Source organism: Candoia aspera, chromosome 1, assembly GCF_035149785.1.
Source record: "Candoia aspera isolate rCanAsp1 chromosome 1, rCanAsp1.hap2, whole genome shotgun sequence".
Taxonomy (NCBI): domain Eukaryota; kingdom Metazoa; phylum Chordata; class Lepidosauria; order Squamata; family Boidae; genus Candoia; species Candoia aspera.
The window spans coordinates 104,718,256-104,745,400 of NC_086153.1; the positions used below are offsets into that span (position 1 = coordinate 104,718,256).

General features: G+C 38.4%; 1 protein-coding gene across 2 annotated transcripts in view; it reads right to left on the reverse strand.

The window, feature by feature from the left end:
- FIG4 (FIG4 phosphoinositide 5-phosphatase) overlaps positions 1–27,145 on the reverse strand; it is a 104,576-nt gene that overhangs the window by 24,122 nt on the left and 53,309 nt on the right. For both annotated transcript variants that reach the window (XM_063311296.1, XM_063311288.1), the window contains exons 13-19: positions 22,120–22,165; positions 19,586–19,734; positions 15,824–15,990; positions 10,788–10,926; positions 7,214–7,272; positions 5,724–5,871; positions 4,916–4,999 (exon numbers count right to left, since the gene is read on the reverse strand). In XM_063311296.1, coding sequence (XP_063167366.1) covers positions 4,916–4,999; positions 5,724–5,871; positions 7,214–7,272; positions 10,788–10,926; positions 15,824–15,990; positions 19,586–19,734; positions 22,120–22,165 — 792 coding nt within the window. The remainder of the gene's footprint in view (positions 1–4,915; positions 5,000–5,723; positions 5,872–7,213; positions 7,273–10,787; positions 10,927–15,823; positions 15,991–19,585; positions 19,735–22,119; positions 22,166–27,145) is intronic.

Consider the following 27,145-nt stretch of genomic DNA (forward strand, 5'->3'; position numbering starts at 1 on the left):
GCGAACCCTCCCTGCAGTCTCCCCAGATATGCCTCTAGATTAAGAGATTGGGAACATTATAGCTGCAGTAAGACACTACACACAATGCACCTTTGAAAGAGGCTCCATGAATGTCTCCATAAAATGGAATGCAATGCTTTGATCCTTTTCATTTGCCAGACTCTTTGGTCCTCTGAGGCTAAATTCTGTTAGACTTTTCGTTCCAGCTACAACTACAGTTTGTTCTGTCTCTGAACCACTTGGGCCTTCATGTCATCTATGACTTTGAGTACATATTTTAATCTGAGGTGCAAAAACATTAGGAAACAAGTACCCAATTAAAATGGCTTTTAATGTTTAGATTATCAAGTCAAGCTCTACAAACAAAGGTAAGAGCAAAGGATGGCTTTCAAAAGGCTTTGTTAGCTGAACTGAGTCATTTGCCAACACTTAATGTCCAGCCCTAGAAAATTGCAAACTAGTGAAGTGGTTAAATGGCTCCAAATCAAGATCAGAACATTTTGACTCTGTTATACTTAGAAAATATGATTGAAAGAGCAACGATCTGAAGTCTCTGAACTATTTCAAGGAAAAAAAATGCCATTGATCTATTCTATATGGGGCATGATATATTAGGTACAAAATATTACTTTAGATTCTCAGTACAGATAGTCTTATTGAACTCTTGCATACAATTAAAGTAATTACCTCCTTAAAAACATAAAAAGAATTTTGCTTTCAGCAAATGGATTTTTAGAGACTGAGGAGAGGGATGAAGAAAAAAAACTACCCTTATGTTCTTTTAAAGAAAGGGGTGATTAAAAACAAAAACAAGAACAGAATGGAAAAATTAAAGGTTTCTGAACAGATTCCTGGATGTACTCAAATGAAGCAGTAGTTCGTCCTGATTCAACAGTTATTAAAAGTAAACAATTTCACTGGGCACATTACAAAATATTCAAGCAAAACTGGAAAATCAACAGAGTTCGAAGATCCCTCTGCACAGAAAACTCTGTAACTGCAGCTGTCACAAGACCATTAACTCAATGCTATCATTGCAATTTCTGTAGATAGAGTTCTAGATTTGCTGTGAATTCTTGGCTGCTTAACGTACTATGGGAAGTGGTGGACTTGTCATGTGAACGTAAATCTTAGTAGGGACAGATATCTGCAGAAGTCATCCTTCCCAACACCACCTATCAGGCAGCGGTTGCTCAAAAGATTTACCATGCAAAAGGCGAGACACTTGGAACTAGTCTTTTCTTGCAGTCCAGGATAGAGCCAACAAGTATGCAGACTATACAAACTTATCTCAACCTACGGGCCTCCACATGTGTTGAACTGCAGGTTCCAAAATTAAATTCCTAGGGTACACCAGGTTGAGGAGGTTTATCTAAACTGCAGACATAAATTAAAATGCACACACATGCATTTGTGCTCTTGCTCATCTCTTGTTTCAACCGGATGGGACAGTAGTATGAATGAATGAATAACTTTATTGATTAGTCAAATTACCATATCAGAAAGTTGGGCATCAGCCACTATAAGATATAAAATATAAAATATGATACCATAAAGCAGCTAAAATACAGTAAAATTAGGTAAAATATACTATGGTAAGATAAAATACAGTAAGGTAAAATAGAGATAAAATTGTAAGATAAAAATGCAAGATATAATAAAACGAGAAATAAAATACAGAAACAATGTGAATTTAAATAAATTCATCACCTTCACATGCCACCCCAACGTGTTCTATAAATTGCGTTCTCAGTTGGACAGCCCTAGCTATAAACTTAACAGTTCTATTGACCACATATGTATTTGTGCCCTGGAGGAAGTAACACAGTCTTCTGGGACAGTAGTAACTGAAGGTTAATTTTCAAAAACATAACAGAACCAGTACCTCATAGCAACATTGGTAGCAAAACAGAATCTTAAATACACGGAGCTAAAGAGAGACATACTGTATGCAGAGCAGATCAGCAAACACAAGTATATCATTAGAAATGCAAAAGACTGGAAAATAACCAGAAAAATCAGGGGTATAGTAAATTTGATCAGTAAATTTACAATTTACCTGAATAACTTTCTGCTTTTTTATTTTAGAAACCAAACATACTTTTATAAACAAGCCAAATTATTCATAATTTATTTTATTGATTTTATATCTATAAAAGGCATTAAGAAATAAGAATTGCATATATTACCATCTGCAAGATCTGTTGCTTTAAAATGAGTGGACAACTTGCAGCCTGTGGATCACAAGCAACCAGAAAGTGACTTCCAGTGGGGATCGTGGCGGACTGAGCAGCTGTGCCTGCAGGCTTAGCAGGCGGAGCTGACAATGTGGCAATTTTGGGGGGGCTCAGGCAGGTTTTCCTGAAGGCCAGAAATGTTCTCTGGATAAAAGAGAACACCTTTATCCCATCTGCCCTCTGGACGGCTGCTTGCAGCCAGAAGATCGCAAGCAGCCTTTCGCATTCGACTGGTAAGAGCTAGCTGGGAGGTGGGGCTGTCATCATTTTCCAAGCCTTAAAGGGACATTAAGACTGGCAACTCCATTTCTAAATCACTAAATTTATGGGTTTTTTTAAAGTATGCATAACCTAAGAAAGGCTTTCTACAGTGAGAAGAAGCTAGCTGTCTTGGTGTTTATCCTTATTTTTGGGATTACTTTTTTTTTAAAATCTTTTTTAAATTTTGGACTTCGTTTTCCTTACAAATATAAAGGAGGATTGAGAGTAGACAATTGTCTTCCTGTTATTATTTTTGTACTAAATTTAAGATATTAGCATTTTCCTACACATTGAATTGGCTGATTTGAACCTTCAGCTTTCTGTTTCTACTTTCCCTTGGAACTGTCTGCCTATCTCACTCTCGCTTGTGTAAATACATTCCAGAACTTTTTCATATCTTCGATTTTTGCTGGTTAAGCTCCTAGGGAGGCACCATGATCAGTATACTGCATGAGACATGGAAGATTTTAAACAGATTTTTTCTGACTTCTACCAAATTTTTATGCAAGCTATTCAGGACATCTCGAAAAATTTGAGGTCTAAAATGTGCCATCAGGTTGGGGATGTGGTGGATGAAATTGAGGAATTCAACAGTGATAGGAACGTTTCTTCTAAGAGTGAGTTCAGGATTTCTATTGAGATGCTGGATGAAGATAGGATAGTGGAGTTAGAGAAATTGATTTTCTGGTGGAATGCCATGAAAAAGAAGGGGTCATTATGTGTGGGAGGTGTTTTGAAGAGAAGCTGGAATTTTTGAGGTGGGCAGTTGGGCTGTTTGATTCTTTCAAAAGGACAGCTCTGCGCACATTGTGGGGATATGTAAATGCTCTGGTTTATTTTGAAGTGGGATAAAGGTTAAAGAATGTTTATCTGGATTGCTTTTAGGGTTTGGCTGATGTTATTTGCTTTTAAGGATTTGGATTAAGTTTATTAGGTATGAAAAGTGTTTATTTGGATGGTTTTAAGGATTTGATTTAAGGCCACTGTTTTGAATTGTTTTTGTTTCTTGGGTTTATTAAGATTAAGATTATTAAAACTGTTGTGCTATTAAGTATAATGGCAGACAGCGTATGTGCTTTTTAGTTTGATTCTTATTATAGTAGACAGAAATGTATAGAATAGTAGTAGGAAGGAAATAATTACATAAGTGCTATTTTGTGCGGGGGAGTTGTTTAGTGAGTTTATATGAATTTTTTTCTTTATTTTAATATGGGGGGAGTAACTGTACTTAGTGATTTTTATAATGTGCTAAAGTGAAATACTTCTAGAAGTAATGTGGTTTTGGTTTAATATGGAGTAAGAGATTGATTATGGAAATTTTTGTATATCCTTGCTGTTAAAAGTTGGAAGTCACACCTTTCTGTAATTTTGAAAAAAAAATAAAGTCTGTGTTTTCACACCTTTTTAGTTCTTTTTCTTTTTTTTGTAGTTTTTTATTTTTTCATAGCTTTTACCTTTATCTTGAAAGTTAATAAAATTCTTTTTTTAAAAAAAAGCAACCAGAAGGCCTTCTGCAGCTCACTAGCAGGTCACGAGGCTGAATTACACTCCAAACCCAGAGGACATTGTCTATCCCACATTAAAAATTCCTGCAATGTTCCATCTTTCTGAATAATCCTTCCTCTACCAGCTGCTTCACTGCCAAGCTCTTAGTCATTAACTGCCTTCCCTGAAGTGTGGCAAGACTTGGAGATAAGCCCAATTGGGGGAACAGGAATTACCTTTTGCTAAGACAAGATCTGGCTGGTGAGGTACTAACACAAAGAAGAAAGACAAAAACACAAGAAGGATGCTTAGCTGATTTGATATGATTTCTGCCCCCAAAATTGAAATGTGATAACCATGCAAGTTTTCCTAGGCAAATCAGCAAACATACTTATCTTTGATATAAGGAATTAACAGTAGAAACACTAAAAGGAAAGTTCATGCATCAAATGGCAATAAAACATTGGAGTTGTTCTGTAATTGCCAGATTGTTCTTCTTGCTTTTTACTTCCCCATTAGAAGAGAGTGTTTACTTATGGAAAAAAAAGACAGCACTGAATACACTCTGGCAGCTAGTTATACTACCACTATTTGGTACTACCTTAGTTTGATCTATGTAGGAGTCCAGAGGAAAAGGGAACAGCATAATTTCTCTGACAGAAGCAAAGACAGATACTGATCTCCTTTTGTGGGTTTTGCTAGCAGAAAGATGGTTTAAATTTATTAATCTACTCAAGATTTGGAAGCTGGAACTCCAGCCTTGTGCATGCATTTCACCCTGTGCCTAATCTGCTTATATTTTTTTAACACAAAAAAATTCATTGGTTCAATTCACACTGCATTCTGTCCCACATCAGTGCAACAGCAGATGATGTAAACACAGCTAAATAAATAAAGCAGTATTAAGCTTTTTACAGCACTTCTTTCCTTACCCCAAAACAGATTTTCCAGTTTCATCTGGTTTGCGTACAGTAAATGGGCTGGGATCAATGGGAACATTCTTGGGCATAAAATCTCTGAAGAAATATAGAGGAGAAAAAAAAATCAATAATCAAATGCAAAAACCTCTCTGAAGGTCAATGGACAACGTACTTCAGAAATAATTGTCATAAAAATGTAGCTTTTTTTCCTAAATAATTTAGACAAAAAATGCCTTTGTCACAGTTAAGTCTTGCCAGAAATCTATAAAACAAATTCAAATGAAAATAAAGCACGTATAACTAATATTATGGGGGGGTGTCTTTTTTTACATTCAAGTTAGGAAGTGATTTATTTATATTACTGGTTGGTCTGGCCATTTCCAACAACACTGTTTTCTACATGCATTAAATGGCATTCCTCTTGTTAAATAACCCAAACAGTGTCAAATTCACTTTTTGATAGCTGATTCACACAACCAACTTATCCCACACATGTATCTGCAAAATTCAAATATTTCAGAGTGTCTGTATGTTAGTGGATTCCTGCATAACTAGACTGGCTTATATATGCATTATAATGGAAACTGGGCAGAAATCAGTCTCCTTTGAAACTGGAAGTACAGAATATAGAATTCTGTGGAATTTAGCATATAATTTATTGAATTAAAAGAGAAATAGAATTTAATTTCTAACAGTCCATTGCCTCTTATATCTTAAGGTATATTTTCTACTGTATGCCTTTTAAAGAAAATTGAAATAGAGTCTGGAGTCCAAGAAGCAAGTTCAAAATGCAACATCTTCAAAAATGAAATAGACATACCGCATTGAATTTGTCATTGCCAAGCAAAAGATGTCATCAAAACTGCTGAGTTCATATGGTCGGAAAAAATCATTATGAATGTCAATCTCTTCATCAAACTTACGAAATCTCTTCACTATTAACTTCCTCTGGTTTTCAGCACATGTCACTAAAACAAGTGAATACATATATACTTCTAAGTGAAAAGGCAAAGTACAGCTTGCATTAACTTGTAGGTTTGTGGATGCATTAAACCAAAACACTTAATTCCTGGCTTCTGTCATTTCATTAATATTTTTATTATTAGCATATTGAAGATTGTGCACTTTTCAGTGTTAAAATATATAACCTCTCTCCCCCTTCTTCTTTTTTAAAAAATAGCAGCAAATGACTATCCCTCTCCATTTTTCCCAGCCAACTTCTGGCACTAACTTCTTTTAGTGGCTTTAAATCAGTGACAGTACATACATTACAAAAAATAATAATAATAAATAGGTTTTTCTTATCCAGCACAGTACCCTGTGGATCATGCAAGCCCACAAACTAACATTTATATCTGCCAGTTTATGCTGGTCTATGACAGTAATAAAGATTTGATTTGACATCTGCCATTTAACTCAGCAACTCTTGGTGATGAGGGAAGTGCTTGGGGTATTTGGTTAAAGTTGACAGAAGCAGGACTGATGGGGAAGTATGGAATTTTAAACTGCAGGAACTAACCATAATAGTCTTATCCCCAAGGACACTCAGAAATGCAGACAACTCTTTATCCTATAATGTATTTAAAGACAAAGAGCAGCAATAGATAGTATTGTACTTATGAGATGCTGGAAAAATGCCACATTTCTACTCTACTGTTCCACTACAACCATAAGGAGAAATGAATAGAGATGGATGATATAGATAACACAGTTGCTAGAAAGGGTAAGTTGCATTCAGGATTAGGGTTAACATCAGCTTCTGCCATCTTTGGGTGGCCACCAAAATTTCATCACCCTGCCAGGCCCAGTTGAGCACTGACTGGGCTCCCCTTTGTTTTTTATTCCCACTGACCAAGCACCTTCAACCTCAGTCGGACCTAACCATGCTTTTGATTTTTCAGAGTGCTCCTGACCTTATTGTGGGGCACTGTGGGAAGTTAAAAACCCTAAAGCCCAAACCGTGAAAATCCATCACTACACAGAATGAGGCTCCACAGCTAGCTAAGTCCACCTAATCCATTAAAAGAGGAGAAAGCAAAGTACCTTCAAACCCAAAGTTCGCCTTAGTTATATTAATGCATGAAGTTGAAAAATGGGGGCAACAAGAAAATAATATATAAAAATGGGATGAGTACCATCTAATCAGAGTACCATATACTGCTAAATCCCTATTTCATATATCTACATAAAGTGATAATGCCTCTTTAACAACATGCAAACTTAATTCACCATTCTTTAGGGAATTATTTTTATTATGCTCATCTTATGTTGCTATATTATAAGGCAAAATGTTTAACAAGTAGAATTTACCTTCATCATAAGGCAGTGGCAAATATTTTAGAACACCAGGAGTCCACCAAAAAGTGTAGCTTTAAGCAAAAAAACAAAAACATAGCATGAAAAAAGCACCCTTTCTCCCTTCATATATCTTATGTTTGCAATTGCCTCCTACATGATGCTTCTCCTCTTGCTGCCCTCAAAACCCTCTCCTGGAACCCCTTACTCTATTCCTCATGCCCTATAGTTGCTAAGCCCAAATATATGTAAACAAAATTACAGATTCTGTTTTATCCAAGCCTCCTTTTCCAATACTTTTGATGTCAAATTTTAGATTATGAATTCTTTATATCACCCAGCAAATTAATGCTATTATAAAGATAAATGAGAAATCAGCTGCGAGGTTGAGCTTAAAGAATTATCTAGCTCAATATTCTGTTTTCCATATAATATTTTCCCTTACTTCAGTTGAGAATGTATTGGAAAGGCAGGAACAGCCTACTAAAGTAAAACATCATCATCAAGATAAGTCATTCATACAGATCCATCCCACATTTAATTATAGGTAATTAGCCTTAAAGTAACAGAAACATGCCACATCTTCCCTTTTCATTATAAAACATGACATAAACAATTTTAACACTGCTATTTTATATTAAAAACTATATATTTACATAGATTATTAAAATGATTTTCAGAGTATTTGTAAAAGTTAAAACTATCTTACTTCTGAATAACAGGGACTTGAGCAGAGCACTGCTCATATGTTTAGCTTCTGGTAGTTGTACAGCTGTACTGCCTGCTGCAGTTCCTTCCAAATATTTATTTTAGGATTCTGGAACTTGTCCCAGACCAATCACTGAAGACAGTACTGTGCCAGAGTAGTTTGCTATACCTGACCTTCCTATTGGTTATTCACAATCTCTCTGTCCAGAACTTTTATTCCATTCTCTTTCAAATGTCTTCCGTTGCATCAGTATCTGTTACCTAATAATGTGTCAACAAAGTAAAATTGCAGCTCTGGATATGGTACTGTTGTCCTTTCCAACTGCCAACCTTATGCTGCTACCATGCACACCAACTCTCATGATTTAAAGGCTCATAATAATTAAGCCAACTGATTATAATATGCTTTCTCACTCCAAAGGTCTCATGATAGGAAATATATTTCATGATGAAAAATCTTAGATTGAAAAATTATTTGAAGAGATGTTAAGATGGAAGGGCGTCCTCAATAGAGGGCCCACAAATAACTTTGCTGGAGGATATTCCAAGCCAGTCAACAGTGTATTCTGAAATTCTAATAAAACTAATCAAACATCTTCTCTTGCTGTTGTAATGTTAATTGATTTAATTGTTTGAATTGTTCATTACAGTGTCTGAGAAAACACTGTACTTATTTACTTCCCCAAATCCTGCAAACTGTGTCATTTTCTCTGCTGGCAAATGCAACATGATCATATACAAGTACTTGTAGAGTACCACATCTAGCATATACAACTTTCATGAAGAACCTTTTGAACCTTTGTAAACTAATCAATTAGAAGCAAATATTTGTATCTGCCACATTAAAAATAGCAGCTATTTCACACCATGGCAAGTACAAAAGCTCCTTCTGATTATTTGTCCTCTGCTCTTGACAAATCCTTACGCTGTTCAATTTCTATATGGTGTGTCATCTTGGCCCTCAGCCATGTTCTTGCTTGTCTATGATATCTCTGAAGGTGACTAAACATTTCTCTCCTCATATTGCTACGGATAATAATCTTATCCTTAGTCATCAAAAATCATTCTCTACAAAGACTGTACATTTCACAAACCAGTATAATCAAAGAATAGATTCTAGCTGCTTTCTCCATCATGATCACTCCGATTTTACAAAGTGAGATGAAGCCTGTAATTCTCAGTCTGACTTACATGATGTCTCAATGGCATCCACTAAACTGACACTAAAATACTAGATGTAGAGTTTACAGAGTAAACTATCTTCGTATCTGTATCTGTATCATGATAACTCAAAATCTGGTAATACTGCTTTAGATAGTGTCCAATGGGACACTATCTATCCAATGCCAATACTTGGCATTCATGAGTGGTAGCCATTCATTGTCTTATCATCCATGAATTTATCTACTTCTCATTTAAAACTATCTCTTACAATACCTGATAAATGAATTCTGTAGTTTATCTTAATTTTTTCTTCTCTATCCTGAATCTCACACCATTCTCCCTCTATAAATGTTGAAACTCTTCCTCATAATAGACTGCTTAACATTCCTGATCATTTTGTTCGCAACACCTGCATATTTTCCAATTCTAAAATGTATTTTTGAGGGATGATATTTCAAATTATGTGTAACACTCCAAGAGGAGGCACACCAAGGTAGTGTGCTTTTGGTTGCTTTCTTTTCAATACCCTTCCTACTGTTGCCTAAAATGGAATTTGGCTTTTTCACACACTCTACATACTGGGTTGACATTTTCACGGCACTGCCACCATAATTCCAACCTTTCTTTTCTGATTAACCATCTGCAATTCAGTCTCCATTGGTGTAACTAAGAAATTAAGACTCCTTGGCCCAGTGTACATGACTTTAAGCTTCTACTAAACCACTGCTTTCCATTTCAATCCTTATTTGGTTTGGAGCGCTTAGCATTTCTTTTGTTTTAAACACCCTGAACTGTCACTAGCCAATATGTCCTCCACACTGCTAATTCCAGTTTATTTATAAAGAAGTTGGAATGCTTTAGTTCTGAAACAGATCTTTGAGGGATCGCTTGCTATTTCCTTCCATTGTGAACTCTGTCTACTGCTTGATAAGTTATACTGTATAATTTAAACATTACTTATTTCAATTATATTGATAGAGCAGAAGGAGATTGTTGACAACAGTAGGGCATATCATGCTCAATACGTTTGTTTGAGACAGAACAGAGCAGAACTGCATGTAGAGGTTCCTTTTGCTTGCTAAGGGATGGAAAGAACCCTGCATGCAATCAGAGCTCTTTATCATGACTAACAATGGAATGCCACTTATGTACAGATGGATATGGATTGGGATTCCTACTGTTTTATACACTATAATTTGGTTTTAACATCCTACTGTTTGACAGAGAAATAATCCAAACAGGTAAACTTAATGTTAAAAGACACAAGTCAGCACATATTTGTTAACAAGCAAATACTAAGTAGTATTTGCTTTTCATTTAATTCCTTATTTTTATTTATTTATTTATTTATTAGTAGCCAAATACACAGATGAGAAATGTGTACATAAGCCTACAATACTCCATTCATTTATTTTGCATACTTAGTTGCTTGTTTCACAAGACCAGTGATGAAATGGGACACAGGAGATTGCATCCAACCTAATTACTCTATGAATGGAAAGAGTTTTGAAAAAGTAAAGTTTATTAATGGATGTCTCTGCTTGTAAAAAAAAAAAAAAAAATCTAGCAGAGGTTTCCATTAGTAAAAATGGCAGAAAAGCCATACACTCTGTCTCTTGAAGTTCCCTATAACCCTCTAAAACATAGGACAGGGGTAGAAGGAAATGGAATGGACCAATTTGATTTCCTCTCCTTTGGGAATATTGAAAGGAAATACCTTCGCCTGGCCTGGAGAAGGTTCATTGTGTCCTTTTGATGCAAATAAAAATCCGTAGGTAGTTCCCAGAGATGAGACTTCCCTTCTTCAGGCTGAAATACTCCTAGAAACAAGTTAATAGAATCTTGCCGGTCAGCATCTAAAAGATACAAGGAAAGGGATTTTTATGTATTTTTTAAAATATATACTCACACAATTTTTATCATTAGTTTTACTGCCAGAAAGTGTAAAATTGGAGTGGGGGTAGAGGAAAGTAGGCTTAGAATGACAGAAGATTAACATTGTGGAGTCCTTGGTGCTCTCTGAGCTTGGTTGTTTGCAGGTATTTCCTTACCCGACTAGGTAACATCATCAGTGCCAGTTAAGTGTAGGGTTTGCTCCCTGTTTATGTACAGCAGCTTGCCCTGCCAGTGTTGGTGGGAGTGTGGTATTCTCCTTGGTAGTTCCTTGATTAGGGTATTGTTTTCAGCTTGTTTTTATTTATTTATCATATTTTTATCACCGCCCATCTCCCCCAGATGTTTGTTTGTCTGCTTGCCTGTTTGTCTCCTTAGTAGTTCCTTGATTAGGATATTGTTTTGTGCTTCATTGTTTACCTGGTATTAATTCCTGCTTATCTAAGTGTTGGCTGCTGGAGGGGATGTGTTCTGGTCTTTTTGTTTCCTTCTTAGCTTTTTTTAATTGTCTCTTTTGGATGGCGTGTAAATGTGGTCTATCTCTATGTCTCTGTTGACGGCTGATTTGTTTGAATGCCAAGCTTCCAGGAATTCCCTAGCATTTTTGGATTTAGCTTGGTCTAGGATGCTCACAGTTGCCCGGTTGAAACTTGGTTGAGTCTGTCCATGTGTTGTGCGATTAAGGAGTTTTCATCATGTCTTCTGACTGCCAGTTGGTGTTCGTGGATGCGCTCTGCTAGTCTTCTGCCTCTCTGTCCTACATAGTGGCTGTTGCAGTCCTTACACTGTATGTTGTAGATGACTCCTGTTTTTTTCTTCTTGGGCTACTGGGTCTTTTGGGTTACTTAGGATGTTTTGGAGAGCTTTAGTTGGTGATGCCGTGTGGTTGTAATACTCTGTTGGTTGTTTCTGAGAAGTCTCTGATGTATGGCAGCGTTATCCTTTTCATAGCTTGTGCTGGTTATGCTGTAGTGGGTTGAGTGATCAGGCACTTTTTGATACAGTTGCATGGGTATCCATCCATTTTGTTGGAAGATGCTGTGTAGGTGGTCTGTTTCCTTCTTCTGGTGTTCTGGGTTGCTGCAGTGCATATGTCTTTGTCTGAATAGTGTTCTTACACAGCTCCTCTTGTGGGAGGTTGGATTGCTGCTTTGGTAATGGAGCACTTGGCTAGTGTGGGTTGTTTTTTGATAGACTTGTGTTTCTAATTTGCCGTCATTTCCTCTGCTGATGAGGATATCCAGGAAGGGTAGTGTGTTGTTGTTTTCTTTTTCCCTTGTAAATTTTATTAAGATTTTATTAAGAAGATTAACATTATGGGAAACCCAGGACTTCAGCTGGAAACAGAATTTTTGTTTTAAATTACCCCTTAACATATTTGCAAAAGAACACAGAGAAGCCATCATTGTATTCTGGGCATTTTTTCCTGCCTGCAGCAGCCAATTACTTTGAACAAGAGTAAGTTCACACATACCCAGCACCTTCTTTACAAAGAAAACACTGAACAGCAGCAATGTGCATATATCTGTACATTTCCTACACCCTCTCCATATTTCTTCTGATGTGCTGTTCCATGATGCCACTACTAACATGACAGGTTCCATTTTCCTTTCCTCCTAAAATCAATCTCATTTTATCTCAATCCCAGTTTAATTATAGCTTTATCTTATATAGAACTCATTCTCCAATGTACTTCCTTCACATTAAACTTGGAAGTTGGGTTATTCCTTGACTGCTTTCCTATTATACTCTTGGGGGTTTTCTGAATCCCTGCTCTAAAAATGATCAGTTCAATAACTAGAATACTTTTCTTTAGAAAAACAGGTATCATGCAAAGAGTCCGTTCAAGAATGCACAATTTACTTGTAACAAGGTTAATATAACCTTGGCTATTATGTGTAAATAAATTTCCAGTAGACTAATACATGGAAAATTAAATTTGGATACACCCTGAACTTATTATACAATTGTACATACATTGTACAAGACTTTTCTCCAGATCATACACTTGCAATTAGTATTGGACAGAAGATGCTATGGAAATTCTAAGTATTCTTCCTCTTACATGGGAATCAATCAGAAGGGCTTTTTCTCACTTGCACTAAAGTATAATATAAGCATGACCCACAATTTTTTTCCTACTTTGTCCACATGACACTCAATTTGCCATCTCAAATGACTATGTCAGGTGTCCAAATATGGCCATGTATTTGGAAGCTGCAGCTAGTGCAGAATGCGATCGCATGGGCAATTATGGGTGCCTCTAGGGCTGCACATGTAACACCTCTGCTGCGTGAGCTGAGTGCCGGTGTGTTTCCTGGTCCAATACAAGGTGTTGGTTATGAGCTTTAAAGCCCTTCATGGCATGGGCCCAGGTTATCTGAGGAACCATCTCATTCCCTGTCCCACCCGGTCCGGCAGGAAGGGCATGTTGCAGACCCTGTCGGCTAAAGAATTCCAACTGGCGGGGTCCAGGAGGAGAGCCTTTTCTGCTGTTGCCCCTGCCCTGTGGAACATCTTGTCCACGGAGGTGAGGTTGGCCCCCACTCTTTTGGCCTTCAGGAAGAGTGTCAAGACCTGGCTCTGCCAATGAACTTGGGGATCCAAGAGTGATAGCAGCCCTGGGGTGGTTGGTGGCTTAAGATGCGCTCTCTGCCTTTTAGTTTCCCTATTTTATTTTCTATTTTTTGTACTTTTTCTATTTTTATAATGGTTTTGTAGCTTTTATTTGTAAGCTACCCAGAGTCACTTTTATGGTGAGATGGGCAGTGTATAAATTTAATGAATAAATAAATGACCACTCAGAGTAATTTGGGATGGGAGTTTGCTGCTGAAATCACTGATAGCTTTGAAAGTAAATTCTATATTCCTAATCCCAGGAACATCTGTGCCACAGCATTTCCAGATTCAACCCCATCAGAGAAGGCAGCATTTTCTCATTTGTTTCCTTTTTATGTTTTATCTCTTGTTGACTCAGTAGGTGAAAGTACATAAGTTGCCTCCAAAATACTTCTATTTTCACTTGGTTCAAAACATGTCAAGGAAAATAGAAGACTTTGAGCCAAGGAGCTCCAAGGTTACTATAGACATTTTCCTGCCACTATCAGTTTATAGAAAGAGCACCAATGCTAAGGAAAGGATGATGATTTTTGTACCACATCCTAGAGGCAACCAAGAATGAAGTTCTTTGCTTGCAAGAAAAGTGATCTGCAGGATCCAAGCACCCCATAATCCCTTTTTCCAGAGGACAAGGATTATTTCCTAAAGATTAGAAAAGAAAAAAAAAGCAACTGTAAACTCTCTTGTTCCTTCCTATCTCTGATGACACTTATCAACACTTCTTCCATTCTGGAGCTTGCTTTGGAATGACCTCCATGTTCACTCTAGATTACTCTAAGAAATTAAACCATGGATTTATTTTAAAATGTGCACATTTTCAAAATATTATCAAAAGGAAGTAAGTATGAAATTTAATGCTGAGGCACTAATTATTAATAGCTTCTATTCACTTTATCATCTAGCAATGGATGCAGAAATTGGGCATTATAATCAGAAAAATCCTGAACATTTTTTAAAAAAATTATTATTGTACCTAAGTGTCGGCAGTAAATCATTACCTTTCTAATACAAATCAGAAATGCCAGTTTAGAATGAGTTTTTCAATTTCCTTGACAACCTTAAGTGGAAAAAAAATATTTATAACTGCCTGAAAGGCCACTCTTTCAATCATTATTTATATGCTGCTGAAATAGGAAACAGGAGGACACTTTTTTAACAATAGGAATATAAACAAAATGTTTTGATTTAACATTCTAAATAAAATGCAATTTCTCTGAAATTACTGGGATTGGCCCCTATTTTCTGAGCAAAAACTTCATTTTGGGAAGCTTAAATTTGTACAGCATAACTGGTTTTAATTAATGATGGGCTAACTCAGCTCCACTTAATTTGAGACTGGCTCCATGGTTTTCAGAGATAAGTATAGTTATAGTCCTTTGTCATGCTGCTTCTAATTTTATGCATTGTGTGTATTTTGTGCAGTCTTGGCCATCACAATTGAGGGAGCAAATTTTTGATCTCTGGTCAAATGACTTTTGCTTTCTCTCAGAATTTCAAGTTAAAATGTTAGTTTCTGATGAGGTGAAAAGGCACCTGACATACGATATTATTAACTTCTTCACTGTTGCACATGGGTTTAGAGCAGCCCTTTTCAACCTTTTTACCCTGGAGGAACCCTTGAAATAATTTTCAGGTCTTAGATAACCCTGCATAAAAATCAGAAAAGTCATAATGCAATTCACTTCTAATCTACACAATCCATGTTTTACAACATTTACAACAGCAAAGTGGCAGACTGGCAGCTGAGTCATGGAGCATAAACATTTCCACCACTGCAAACATTAGTATTATCTTCTCCCAAAGGAAGCAACATCAGGCATTTTTCTTCTTAAGTAGGAAAATGGCTAGGCTCTGCTGTAGAAAAAATGTAAGACCCTGAGCAAAAAGAATTGTCTCCTTTGACTTTGCAGCAACTACAGTATTCTATTTTATAGAAGCCTTCTGTTTGACTCTGTGCTATTGAATTTAAAGTTTAGTGTCATCCAAATACCTTGTTGATTTCAATATGATAGCTTTACCCATTTAGTTTTATCCTAACAAGTAAACAACACCATATGAAAGATTAGTCACCCTTAAATTAATCTCAGTTTCTTGTGGCTACATAGACACATCCATGCTGCTTTCATTTGATAAACCTCTTTTTATAAATAAATCACTCTTTGTCAAACCTGATTGCTGTTAATTATTTCTATTAATAATTAGAAAAGGCTAAGTCTTCAAACACAGAATTCAATTCAATACCTGAAAAAGCATTGCTATAGTATCTTGAAAGAGTCTGCATAATATCTTTAGAATGTTGGGTCCAGGGTGCTATTTTTCTGTAGGTTTTTACTCTATGAACAAGTTGAGAACCACCATACTGGAGTGACAATGTATCTCCATGATCTTCATATAATTCTTCAAATAATCTAAAGCAGGGAGAGCAACATAGTTTAGAATTCCATTTAGTGGAACAGCTGCAAATAAGAAACCATTAGCTATTTCTTGAGCATGCAGAAATGCATTGCCATGCAGCAGATTTTGAACTTTATATTAGATAAAAACTTCCATTCCATCCAGACAAAACAGATTTGAAACTATGACTCAAAGCAAAGCAAGAATAATTGATATTGACCTCATATGGCAAATAGCAAGGTTCTCACACATAAATTTGCTTTGTCTGTTCTTCCTGCTGGATAATTATTAGCTAAAAGAAAACTTAGACAAGATGTATCTAACTTGCTTGAAATCCTAACTAAAATGGAGGTGGAATTCTTCATGGATAGCAATATGATACAAGCTTTATAAAAGCTTATATGCTACTGTCTCAACCTCCCCTGATCCAGATGGGCAGCTGATCTTTGAATCTGAAAGTGTCTCCCCAACAACAGAGCATAGGGGAGAGCACTAAAGTCAAACATGCCCTGTCTGCATGAACGGGTGGGACAGGTTGATGTCATGGGATGAGACGGTCCCTCAGGTAGCCTGGACCCATGCCATGTAGGGCTTTAAAGGTGATGACTAACACCTTGAATTGGACCCAGAAGCAAACTGGTACCCAGTGCAGCTCACACAGCAAAGGTGTTACACGTGCCGATTTTGGAGCACCAAGAATTGCCTGCACGGCCACGTTCTGAACCAGCTGTAGCTTCTGGACACTTTTCAAGGGTAGCCCCATGTAGAGCGTATTGCAATAGTCTATATAGGAGATGACCAGGGCATGAGTAACTGTTCAGAGGGCTTCCTGATCCAAGAAAGGGCATAACGGGCGCACAACACAAAGTTGTACAAAGGCCCTCCTGGCCACAACTGCCACCTGCTCTTCAAGCAGGAGCCATGAGTCCAGAAGGACCACCAAGTTACGTACCGGGTCTCTCTCAGGCAGCGCAACCCCATCCAGAACTAAAGATGACAATTTCCCGGATACAGAGGAGCCCTTAACCCACAGCCACTCCATCTTACCAGGGTTCAGTTGAAGCCTGTTGTTCCCCATCCAGACCCCCACAGCCCCCAGGCACTGAGACAGGGCAGCCACCGCATCACTTACCTCACCTGGGATGGAAATGTATAATTGGGTATCATCAGTGTATTGATCATACCTCATCCTGTGGTGACAGATGATCTCACCCAGTGGTTTCATGTAGATGTTGAAAAGGAGTGAGAACCGAATCCTGCAGCACCCCACAAAGGAGGGGCTGTGGGCTGGATCTCTCACTCCCTATTACCACCAATTGGGACCGGCCCTGGAGGAAGGAGGTGAACCAGCATAAAACCACGCCACCCACCCCCAACTCCCTGAGCTGCCCCAAAAGGATACCATGGTCGATGGTATCAAAAGCCACTGAGAGGTCAAAAAGAGTGAGGATGGATGCCCTCCCTTCATCCCATTCATCCATTCCCACCAGAGATCACCCATAGATAACAAGCTGAAGCCAGATAACAGGCTTCAGCTGAGCCCTGGTAAGATGGAGCAGCTATGGGTTAATGGCTGTTCCGTATCCAGGACATTGTCATCTTTGGTTCTGGATGGGGTTGCACTGCCCCAGACAGACCCAGTGCATAATCCGGGGGTCCTGCTGGACTCACAGCTCCTGCTCAAAGAGCTGGTGGCAGCCGTGGCCAGGAAAGCCTTTGCACAACTTCGTGTTGTACACCAGTTGTGCCCCTTCCTGGATCGGGAAGCCCTTCAAACGGTCACTCACACCCTCGTTATCTCCCATATAGACTATTGCAATACGCTCTACATGGCGCTACCCTTGAAAGAGTATCCAGAAGCTACAGTTGGTGCAGAATGCAGCTGCATGGGCTATTTTTGGTGCCCCTAGAAGGGCGCATGTAACACCTTTGCTGCATGAGCTGCATTGGGTACCAGTTTGCTTCCGGGTCCAATTCAAGGTGTTGGTCATCACCTTTAAAGCTTTTCATGGCATGGGGCCAGGCTACCTGAGGGACCGCCTCTTCTCCATTACATCAACCCGTCCCACCCGATCATGCAGAGAGGGCATGTTGTGGACCCTGTCGGTAAGAGAATTCCATCTGGTGGGGTCTAGGAGGCAGGCCTTCTCTGCAGTAGCTCCTGCCCTCTGGAGCATTTTGCCCTCAGAGGTGAGGCTAGCCCCCTTGCTCCTGGCCTTCCGGAGGAATTTGAAGACCTGGCTCTGCCACCTGGCTTGGGATGGGGAGGGGAGTCATCATGTTTGGGAAGTGCTAGTGCCCTAGAGTGCTCATCGCATACAAGGACTGACTGAGATCATTTGGCATTTGGATTCTATTTTTATTTATAATTATCACTGACTTGTAATTGTACTTTCAGATATTGTATTTTTATATATTGTATTTTTATTGTATTTTTATTGTTTTATTGATTATTTTGCTGTAAACCACCCAGAGTCCCTCTGGTGGGAGGAGATGGGCAGTGACAAATTTGATAAATAAATAAATAAGTGTAGCCAATGCTGTTTCTGTCCCATATCCAGGCCTGAAACCTGACTGAAAGGGGTCTAGATAATCGGTTTCCTCCAGCATCCTCTGGAGCTGCAATGCCACCACTTTCTCAACCACCTTCCCTAAAAAGGGGAGGTGGGAGACAGGGCAAAACTTGTCCAACACAGTAGGGTCTGGTGATGGTTTCTTGAGGAGGGGGTGCACCAGTGCCTCCTTAAAGGCAGCCAGGAACACCCCCTCTCTCAAGGATGTATTAACCATTGCCTGGGCCCAACCACATGTCACCTCCCAGGCTGCCTTCACCAGCCAGGAGGGGCATGGGTCTAGATGACAAGTGGTGGCATTTACAGTCCAGAGGATCCTGTCCACTTCCTTGGGTCCAACAGGATCAAACTGTTCTGAGATAACTGGGTAAGTACGTTCCCTTGGCATCTCCTCACGCTTGGAGTCCAACTTAGAACTGATCCAAGCAATTTTATCCTGCAGATGCTCAGAAAACCCCTCCTCATGGCCCTGTAGGTGGGTCACTGGGCCCACCTTCCCCAAAAGGGATCGAGTGATCTTAAACAGGGCCGTTGGATGGCATTCTGCGGATGCAATAAGAGCAGAGAAATATTGACATTTTGCCACTCTTATCACAAGGTAGGCCTTAATAGCAGCTCTAGCTTGTGTTAATTTAATCTTTCTGATAACCAATATCCATTATCATTTGTCATCCAACCTCACAGGAACTGAAGAACTTGTCCAATTGTCACAAGGTTTACTTTAATTTTTTCCAAAAAGATTTGAGAAAGATAAGATTAAAGGCCAATTTAAAGTCAACCAGAACTATATAAAAGCTGCTTAGAGTTGTTAGATTGGAGCAGCAAAGTTCCACCAACCAACCAATCTATCCATCCATTCTTTGGGTTTAGAAAGAGGTTTTTCAGCTGTTATCTGAAAGAATCTCCATTTAACATGCTAAAATATTCAAGCTAATGTGAAATGATGTGCAGAAATAGAGATGTAGACAAGAATCAGTAATGTGAAAGAAATGGCTGTACAGTATCTGCTAAATCTGACAGGAAAAAAAAGTCTTACCTAACGGCATCTGTGTCAAACAGAAGATTGGGTTTGTCAATCAATCCCAAGGAATAGAGTTGGTAGGCTAAAGCACACTTTCCAACCATAAATTGGGCTGTATTAGTGCGATCTAAGCAGTCTACACAATTGGTTCGAAGAACTCCCGTCTGAAAAAGCATTTTGATAAATGCAGAGTCTGTGATTAGCTCAAAACACATTAGTACATGCCAGAATCTTCTTCAGGATAGATTTTTTGCCCCCATAGAACAAAATCTTGAAGGCTGCATACTTGTCTATTGGTGCAGATTCTCCCATGTGCAAACAGCCTGGGCACACAGAAAACTTGTAGGGTTTTGATGATTTAGTTTACTGAAATGGGTTGCAGCCAATAGAAATTCTCTATGAAAAGAATGAGTGTCTGTTCATGGAAGGAAAGCTGTGCTTATGGCTGTGCTGTACTTTCTTTTACTGATCAAAGATTAACTACATTGGCTGAAACCAAATAAGATATTTCATACTGTTTTCCCAGGTTTCCAAATTCCTTAATATTGAGCAGATAAGCAAATCATTTGATTACAATCTTCCTTGGGATGAGATGTGATATATTTCTACTTATAGTGTTGTATTTCTAAAATGCTTTTACGAATGTAAATTAGAAGTATCAGTTTTATGTAAATTCACATATTTGGCCATTTTACTAATTTCCTTGTTTGAACCTATCAAGGCCTGACAACAAAGCTTCTAAAGGAGTACCAATACCAAGAAATATCTACTGAGTAGCAAGATGCCTCCCACTTGCAACATCTTGTAATGAGCTCCTCTAACAAGTTCCTTTTATTTCTATTTTATGACATTTTAAACTCACCATTCAACTTCAGATAGTTTTTTACCCTACTACGGAGCCTCCCTTGCTTATTTATATTTTACTTAAATAAGTGGTATCTTATCTCTTGATATGGGGAAAAGGAGGAAGAGACAAAGGACTCCCTTGGCAACGCAACCCTCTTCTAAACCGCTGAAACAACAGAAGGTGGACAGATTTGTTACAAGTAAGCGAACCTCGTCAGTAAACTATGATTCCCCAACTTACTTATTGAATAGAAAGGATCCTTTGGAGTGGGACTTACAGGCTGAGATAGAGAGTCAGCAATTGTTGGAGTTTTCTTCATCATTGCTAGAAAATGCTTCTTCCCCAGAGGCTGTTGCTGTCTGCACAGCTGCTGAACAATTAAGTAAGGAAGGACTCCTTGATCATAAAAGCTTGGAAGTCCAAAACTCATTGAAATTTATAACCAGACACAGTCTATTGACAGCACACACAGTTCTCTCAATCTTTGATTTGCTGACTACGATCAAAACTCAGGTTGATTCTTTAAGAGACTCCCTGGTTGAATTTGGCACAAGTCTTGCAAATCAGACTGAGGCCTCTGATAAAGCTAAGGGCTTACACCTGCACCACTCCTCTCAGTCAGGCTGCGGAGGAAAGGAAGTTTCAGCCTCTGAAGTTAACCCTATATTAGGGGCTAAAAGGGAAGATAAGAAAATGACAAACATCTGTACAGAAATGGGTGAAAAGGGTAAAAAACCTGTATTAGGTAAATGTTACTTACAACCCAATAAGATAGCCCTTCAGAGACAAATGGACTTACAGAAGGCCCCTCATTTCCTATCTTCAGAGCATAATAAATATATTGTCAATACTGCTAACTACCTTTCTCAACTTGAAATTCCTAGCCAGCAGAAAGCTTTCTCCCTAGCTCGAAGCCATGCACTCCCTGCTTCAGTCTTGGAAGGCGGATACAAAAAAATCCCAATAGCTGCAAGGGGGTGACCTTGTAACAATGGAGAGATAGAAACTACAGACCACGTGCTTCTCCGTTGTCCTTTTTCTAAAGAGCTCAGGAGTAAACAAATATTACCTTTGATTAGTAAATGCCCTAGATGGAAAGATATAGATTGTATGCAAATGTTACTTATAGATGAATATCCAACTGTCACGGTGCAAGTAGCCAGATTCTGCGCAGCTGCTATAAAGATACGTCAGATTATGATTGGAAAAATGTAGTAATGTATCCCTTGTAATAACTTTGTGGTCTATATAACACATTTTATATATGATATTTTACTCTTTTTATCACTCCTTTTAATATTTTACATATATTTTTATAGACACTTATACCTGATAGAATATTAGTCATGATAATGCAAATTAATAAGATTGTTCTTAAACTTGATTAAGGGGCTCACTTACATTGTGATCCAAACGTATTTTAACACTTAATTGGAACTTGTAAACTCAAATTTAAAATTATTTTAATTTAGATGGCTCATATTTTATGGCTAATGTGCATATTTTTATAAAATTGTATCTTGTACTGGTCAGTGACTAATAAAATCAATCAATCAATTAATTACTGAGTAGCAATGATCAATAAAATACAATAAAATAATTCTGCAAGAGACTGCTTTCCCTAATGATAAATATAGCTTACCTATCAGAGAATACTGATCTACAGTAACAACAATTTAAAAAAGAAGTTCATTCCATTTACCTGCAAACGGCCACTGGGAACTACAAATCCTCCTAGCTCATTCCATCTGTAAAGATATAAATGCTTTATAAGATACAGTGATCTATATACAGATTTTGTTCAAAACCTAAGAAAATAAACACAACTCCAAGAAAAGGGGCTAACACCTATAACAAAATTGTTTAGGACCTGAATCTTATGGAATAATTCTGAAGTATTACTCCTTGCATAGCAGGGTAACTAATGGTACTGTGTCAAAAGAGTAGGAAGAGACAAAATATTTGGCCCAATTTTGTAGAATAGGGGTATTTAACAGGCCAAATAAGTGTCCCTGAATATATTCAAAACCAGAAATATTGGACTAAGTTGTGTGTTAAGGGATAATTTGTTCTTTTGCAAGACTTAAGACATACATTTTGCCCCTTATTCTCCAATCCCTCCCACAAAATGGGAGAAAAGATTTGCCCCACACACTTCCTCTAAAATGCTCTATATTATAAATGTTCTGCTTCAAAGGCACCTGAAATGCTTTCCTATTTGATGGAATCCATGATAGAAGTTAAAATTCACAACATATCTTTATCAAAACCTGAACAATATTTTTTGGAGTTGATACTACTAAGATATATCAAACATGGACCAAAGAACTGGAATCTCTGATAATGCTCTATCAATGGCTGCATATGCTTAACGCATTAAAATGGGATTAACAGATCTCAGATTAAAGTTGATTCATCAAAAGATTGTATTTAAAGTGTATTGGACTCCCCAAAGAATCTCAAAAGGATGGAAATCAGATTTTCTCTGTAAAAAATTGGAGGGTTCATTCACTCACATGGTATGGTCTTGTGAATTGTTGTTCTGGGGGAACAGGACCTTTTCCTTACAGGAAAGATACCCACACCCACCAAGTGCTCCATTACCAATGTAACAATCCAACCTCCCACAAGAGAAGCTATGGACAAACATTATTCAGACAAGCACTTACACACTGCAGTAACCCAGAACACCAGAAAGGGGAAACAGATCATCTATACAGCATCTTCCAGCAAAATGGATACCCCCTCAACTTCATCAAAAAGTGCCTCACCACCCAACCCACGACAACCCAACCAACAGAAGCTATGAAAAGGATAACACTGCCATACTTCAGAAACATCTCAGAAACCACCAACAGACTGTTACAACCACACGGCGTCACAGTAGCACATAAACCAAGTAAAATTCTTCAAAACATCCTAAGTAACCCAAAAGACCCAGTAGCCCAAGAAGAAAAAACAGGGGTCATCTACAATATACAGCGTAAGGACTGTAGCAGCCACTATGTAGGACAGACAGGGAGAAGACTAGCAGAGCACATCCACAAACACCAACTAGCAGTCAGAAGGCATGATGAGCACCCCTTAATCCCCCAACACATGGACAGACTCAACCATAGTTTCAACTGGGAAACTGTGAGCATCCTAAACCAAGCCAAATCCAAAAACGCCAGAGAATTCCTGGAAGACTAGCACTCAGACAAAGCAGCCATCAACAGACACATAGAGGTAAACAACATTTACATACCATTTAAAAGAGACAATAGAAAAGCCATAAGAACAGAACACCTCCTCGCCAGCAATCAACACCCAGATATGCAAAAATCAACACTAGGATTAACACCAGAAGAACAACCAAACAGCACAATACACCCTAATCAAGGAACTATTAACTCAGTCAATCAACCAAGCAGCAAACAACAGCCCAATCAAAGAACTCCCAAGGAGAAAACAACACCCCCACCAACACAAGCAAGGCAAGCCACTGTATATAAACAGAGAGCAAGGCCCAGTCACTGTTTCCACTGATCATGTTGCCTAGTCTGGCAATGAAACGTCTGCAAGAAAACAACAAGGCTCAGAGAGCACCAAGGACTCCACAGTTCAACCCTGAGCTACAAATATTCACTTCAAAAGGCTGAAATATTATGTTCTTTGCTGGCATAAATTTTACAATATTTTACAACACCATTTTGTACCTGATTACAATTTTGTATTATATGGTATTTTTGTGACTAACTATAAATTTAATAGATAAAGCAGAATTTCTTTTCTTTTTCTTCTAATTCATTTTTTGATTTTTTTGGATTAATTTTACTGTGGTATACCTTGGTGCTCTTCTTATATTTTGTAATTTTAAAAAATGTTAAAAATATTTAAGCTTTACTTCCTCATTCAATCCAGCAACAATGATGGAAGGGGTTTTTTTGGCATTCCTTTCCTAAAATTGTATGAATTCTTATCTGGCCCTAGTAGACAATTTTTGATCCTAATTTTCAAAATATATGAAGGTTCATGAATATTCTATGATTCAACCAACAGCTAAGAAAATTCATTTAAGGAAATCATAGCCAAATTTCCAGGACAGCTTCTAGTGTCTGTATATTACCCAACATGTCTTCCTTTCAGCTTTCAGTTAGTTAAAAAAAACCACTACTTTTTGAGGGGCAAAGTTATATACTTAAATACTGATTTTAAATCACTACTTAGATATTGAAAATATTGGGATGCTGAAAAGGCAAAGAAAACCAACAATTATTGGGTGGGCAATTCTGAAAGAGTGATTTTATTATTAAAAAGTTTTTTTTTGCAAACTCCAAGGGTTGAGACTCTTTGTCAAGCTTCCATTTAGGGGAAACACTTTCTGCATAGTTACTGGAAAATGGCATTAACATATAGATGATGCTGTAAGTTTTGCAGGGAATAGAGAGCTCAAGCCTTAAGATTAATTGTTCCCAAGAGCTTCTCATAATACATCCCTCAATAAATGAAGTGACCGTTAATATTAAATATTATTCTTTAATATTAATAGCGTATTCACTGTTGAATAATACATGAAGATATATTAACAATACTAAGGAATTGTATGCAGTTGATCAATAATTGTGTAACATTCCCAAATTAATTCATAAATTGTAATGAAGGATCAACAGTCCTTTGAGGTATGTACATTTTAAAGATTTTATTTTGCTTCCTACAATGTTCTGGGGTATTGATGTCGGCTGCATATATAATGAACAATGTCTACTACTCTGAACCAATGAAACAAGAGATGACCAAAAGCATACTTGTGTTCATGTGTATAACACTGCATTCTATCAGTCAGATATACCTTCTCCAATCTGATGTCTTCTAAATGTGTGGACTTCAACTCTCTTAATTACCCTTCAACTATGAAAAAAGGCACGTTCTCTCTACTTCTTTTTATCTGTCTTTTCCCTATTCGTCTAAGTAGACTAGTTCAGAGTTACACTTGTTCAATTAAATGAATAGGTTTTCCATCAATTAAGATTGGGGGGAACAAAAATTTCATATAAAACACTGCATTAAAATTTGGCTCTAAGATTGATTCTGGAATGAGGTTCTTGCTGAGATCTGGCTCGCCCCAACCCTGCTGGTGTTTCAAAGGGCCGTGAAGACCTGGCTCTTCACCCAGGCCTTTGGCGAGGGTGACTGAAACTCCCTTTGGATTGTATGGGTTTTTGTTCTTGTCTGTTTTTTTGTCATCCTTGACATCTTTAGACTTTTTGTCTATCATTATTTTTTCTTATTTTTAATGTTTAATGTTTTCATTTGTAACCACGCAGAGTCATTGGAATCAGGTGGCATATAAATTTAAATAATAATAATTTTATTTATTTATTTATTTATTTATTTATTTATTTATTTATTTATTTATTTATTTATTTAGCACATTTTTCCACCGCCCATCTCAAACATGACTCTGGGCAGCTTACAACACATTAGAATGATTCGTATCAATTAAAAACATTATAAAATATAAATATAAAATAAAATAAAACTCTAAAAATATGTAAACATTATAAAATAGATAAGTAAAAAGCTAAAATCCAAGATGATAAGATGTTAAAATTCCCCAGGGCCGTATTATAGCACCAGCCACCCCCACAACGAACTATTCTCTCTTCCACCCAAAGCCAAGGTGGCATAGCCATATCTTAAGCCCCTTCCTGAAGGCTGGGAGGGTAGGGGCTAGCCTTATCTCTGGGGGTAGCTTATTCCACAGGGCGGGAACTATGGCAGAGAAGGCCCTCCTCCTGGACCCTGCCAATCGACACTCTCTCATGAATTGGATCTGCAACATGCTCTCTCTGCCTGACCCGGTGGGAAGGGTTGATGCAATGGGGGTGAGGCGGTCCCTCAGGTAACCTGGACCCATGCTATGTAGGGCTTTAAAGGTGATGATAACCGGCCACTTATGTAGCAGGGCCCCTGAAAGCCACCAGAGACTCCTGGATGACAACAGCCACCCCTCCTCCGCTGCCCTGGGGTCTTGGCTGGTGCCATACCATGAACCTGGCTGGACACATTTCTGAAAGGGGCACCCCCCACTTCAGGGCCCAGCCAAGTCTCGGTAATACATGCCAGGTTGGCCCCCTCCTTGATGATCAGGTCACATATGAGGGGGGCCTTGTTATTAACCGACCTGGCATTAAGAAGCAACAGCCGAAAGCCAGGGCCACAACGGGTCTGCTGTCCAGGGCCCAGGTGTGAGTACAGAGGGCCGGAACACACCACTGGTACCAAACACCAGGGCGTCTTCTCCTAAGATAGCCCACCCTTAGATTCCCACCTTGACACCTCCATCCCATCACCACCTGAATGGAACATCCCGCCCCCAAATCCCCAGAGTTCCCAGTTTTATTTTGCCCCAATCCCAGCCCTCTGATTTCCCTGATTAGGGGTCCCTCCATCCAATCACACCACAAATGAACACCAACCAATCACAGGGTGGTGGTGAGCTCCCTGGTACTCCAGCTCTCTCTCTCGGCACCATGGGAATTCAACCACTACCCCACATTCACCACATCCCCCTCACTGGCCTCTCTCACTAGCTGGCAGGGGGCCACACCCACTTCTCCTCCGCCCTGACTCTCACTCAGGGACAGAGGATTCTCACATACTCATCCACTCTCTCAGGCTCTCTCCCCGTCTCTTACACCAGGGAGGGAGTCCCACCTTTCCTCACACTGAGGGGACCCCAACAG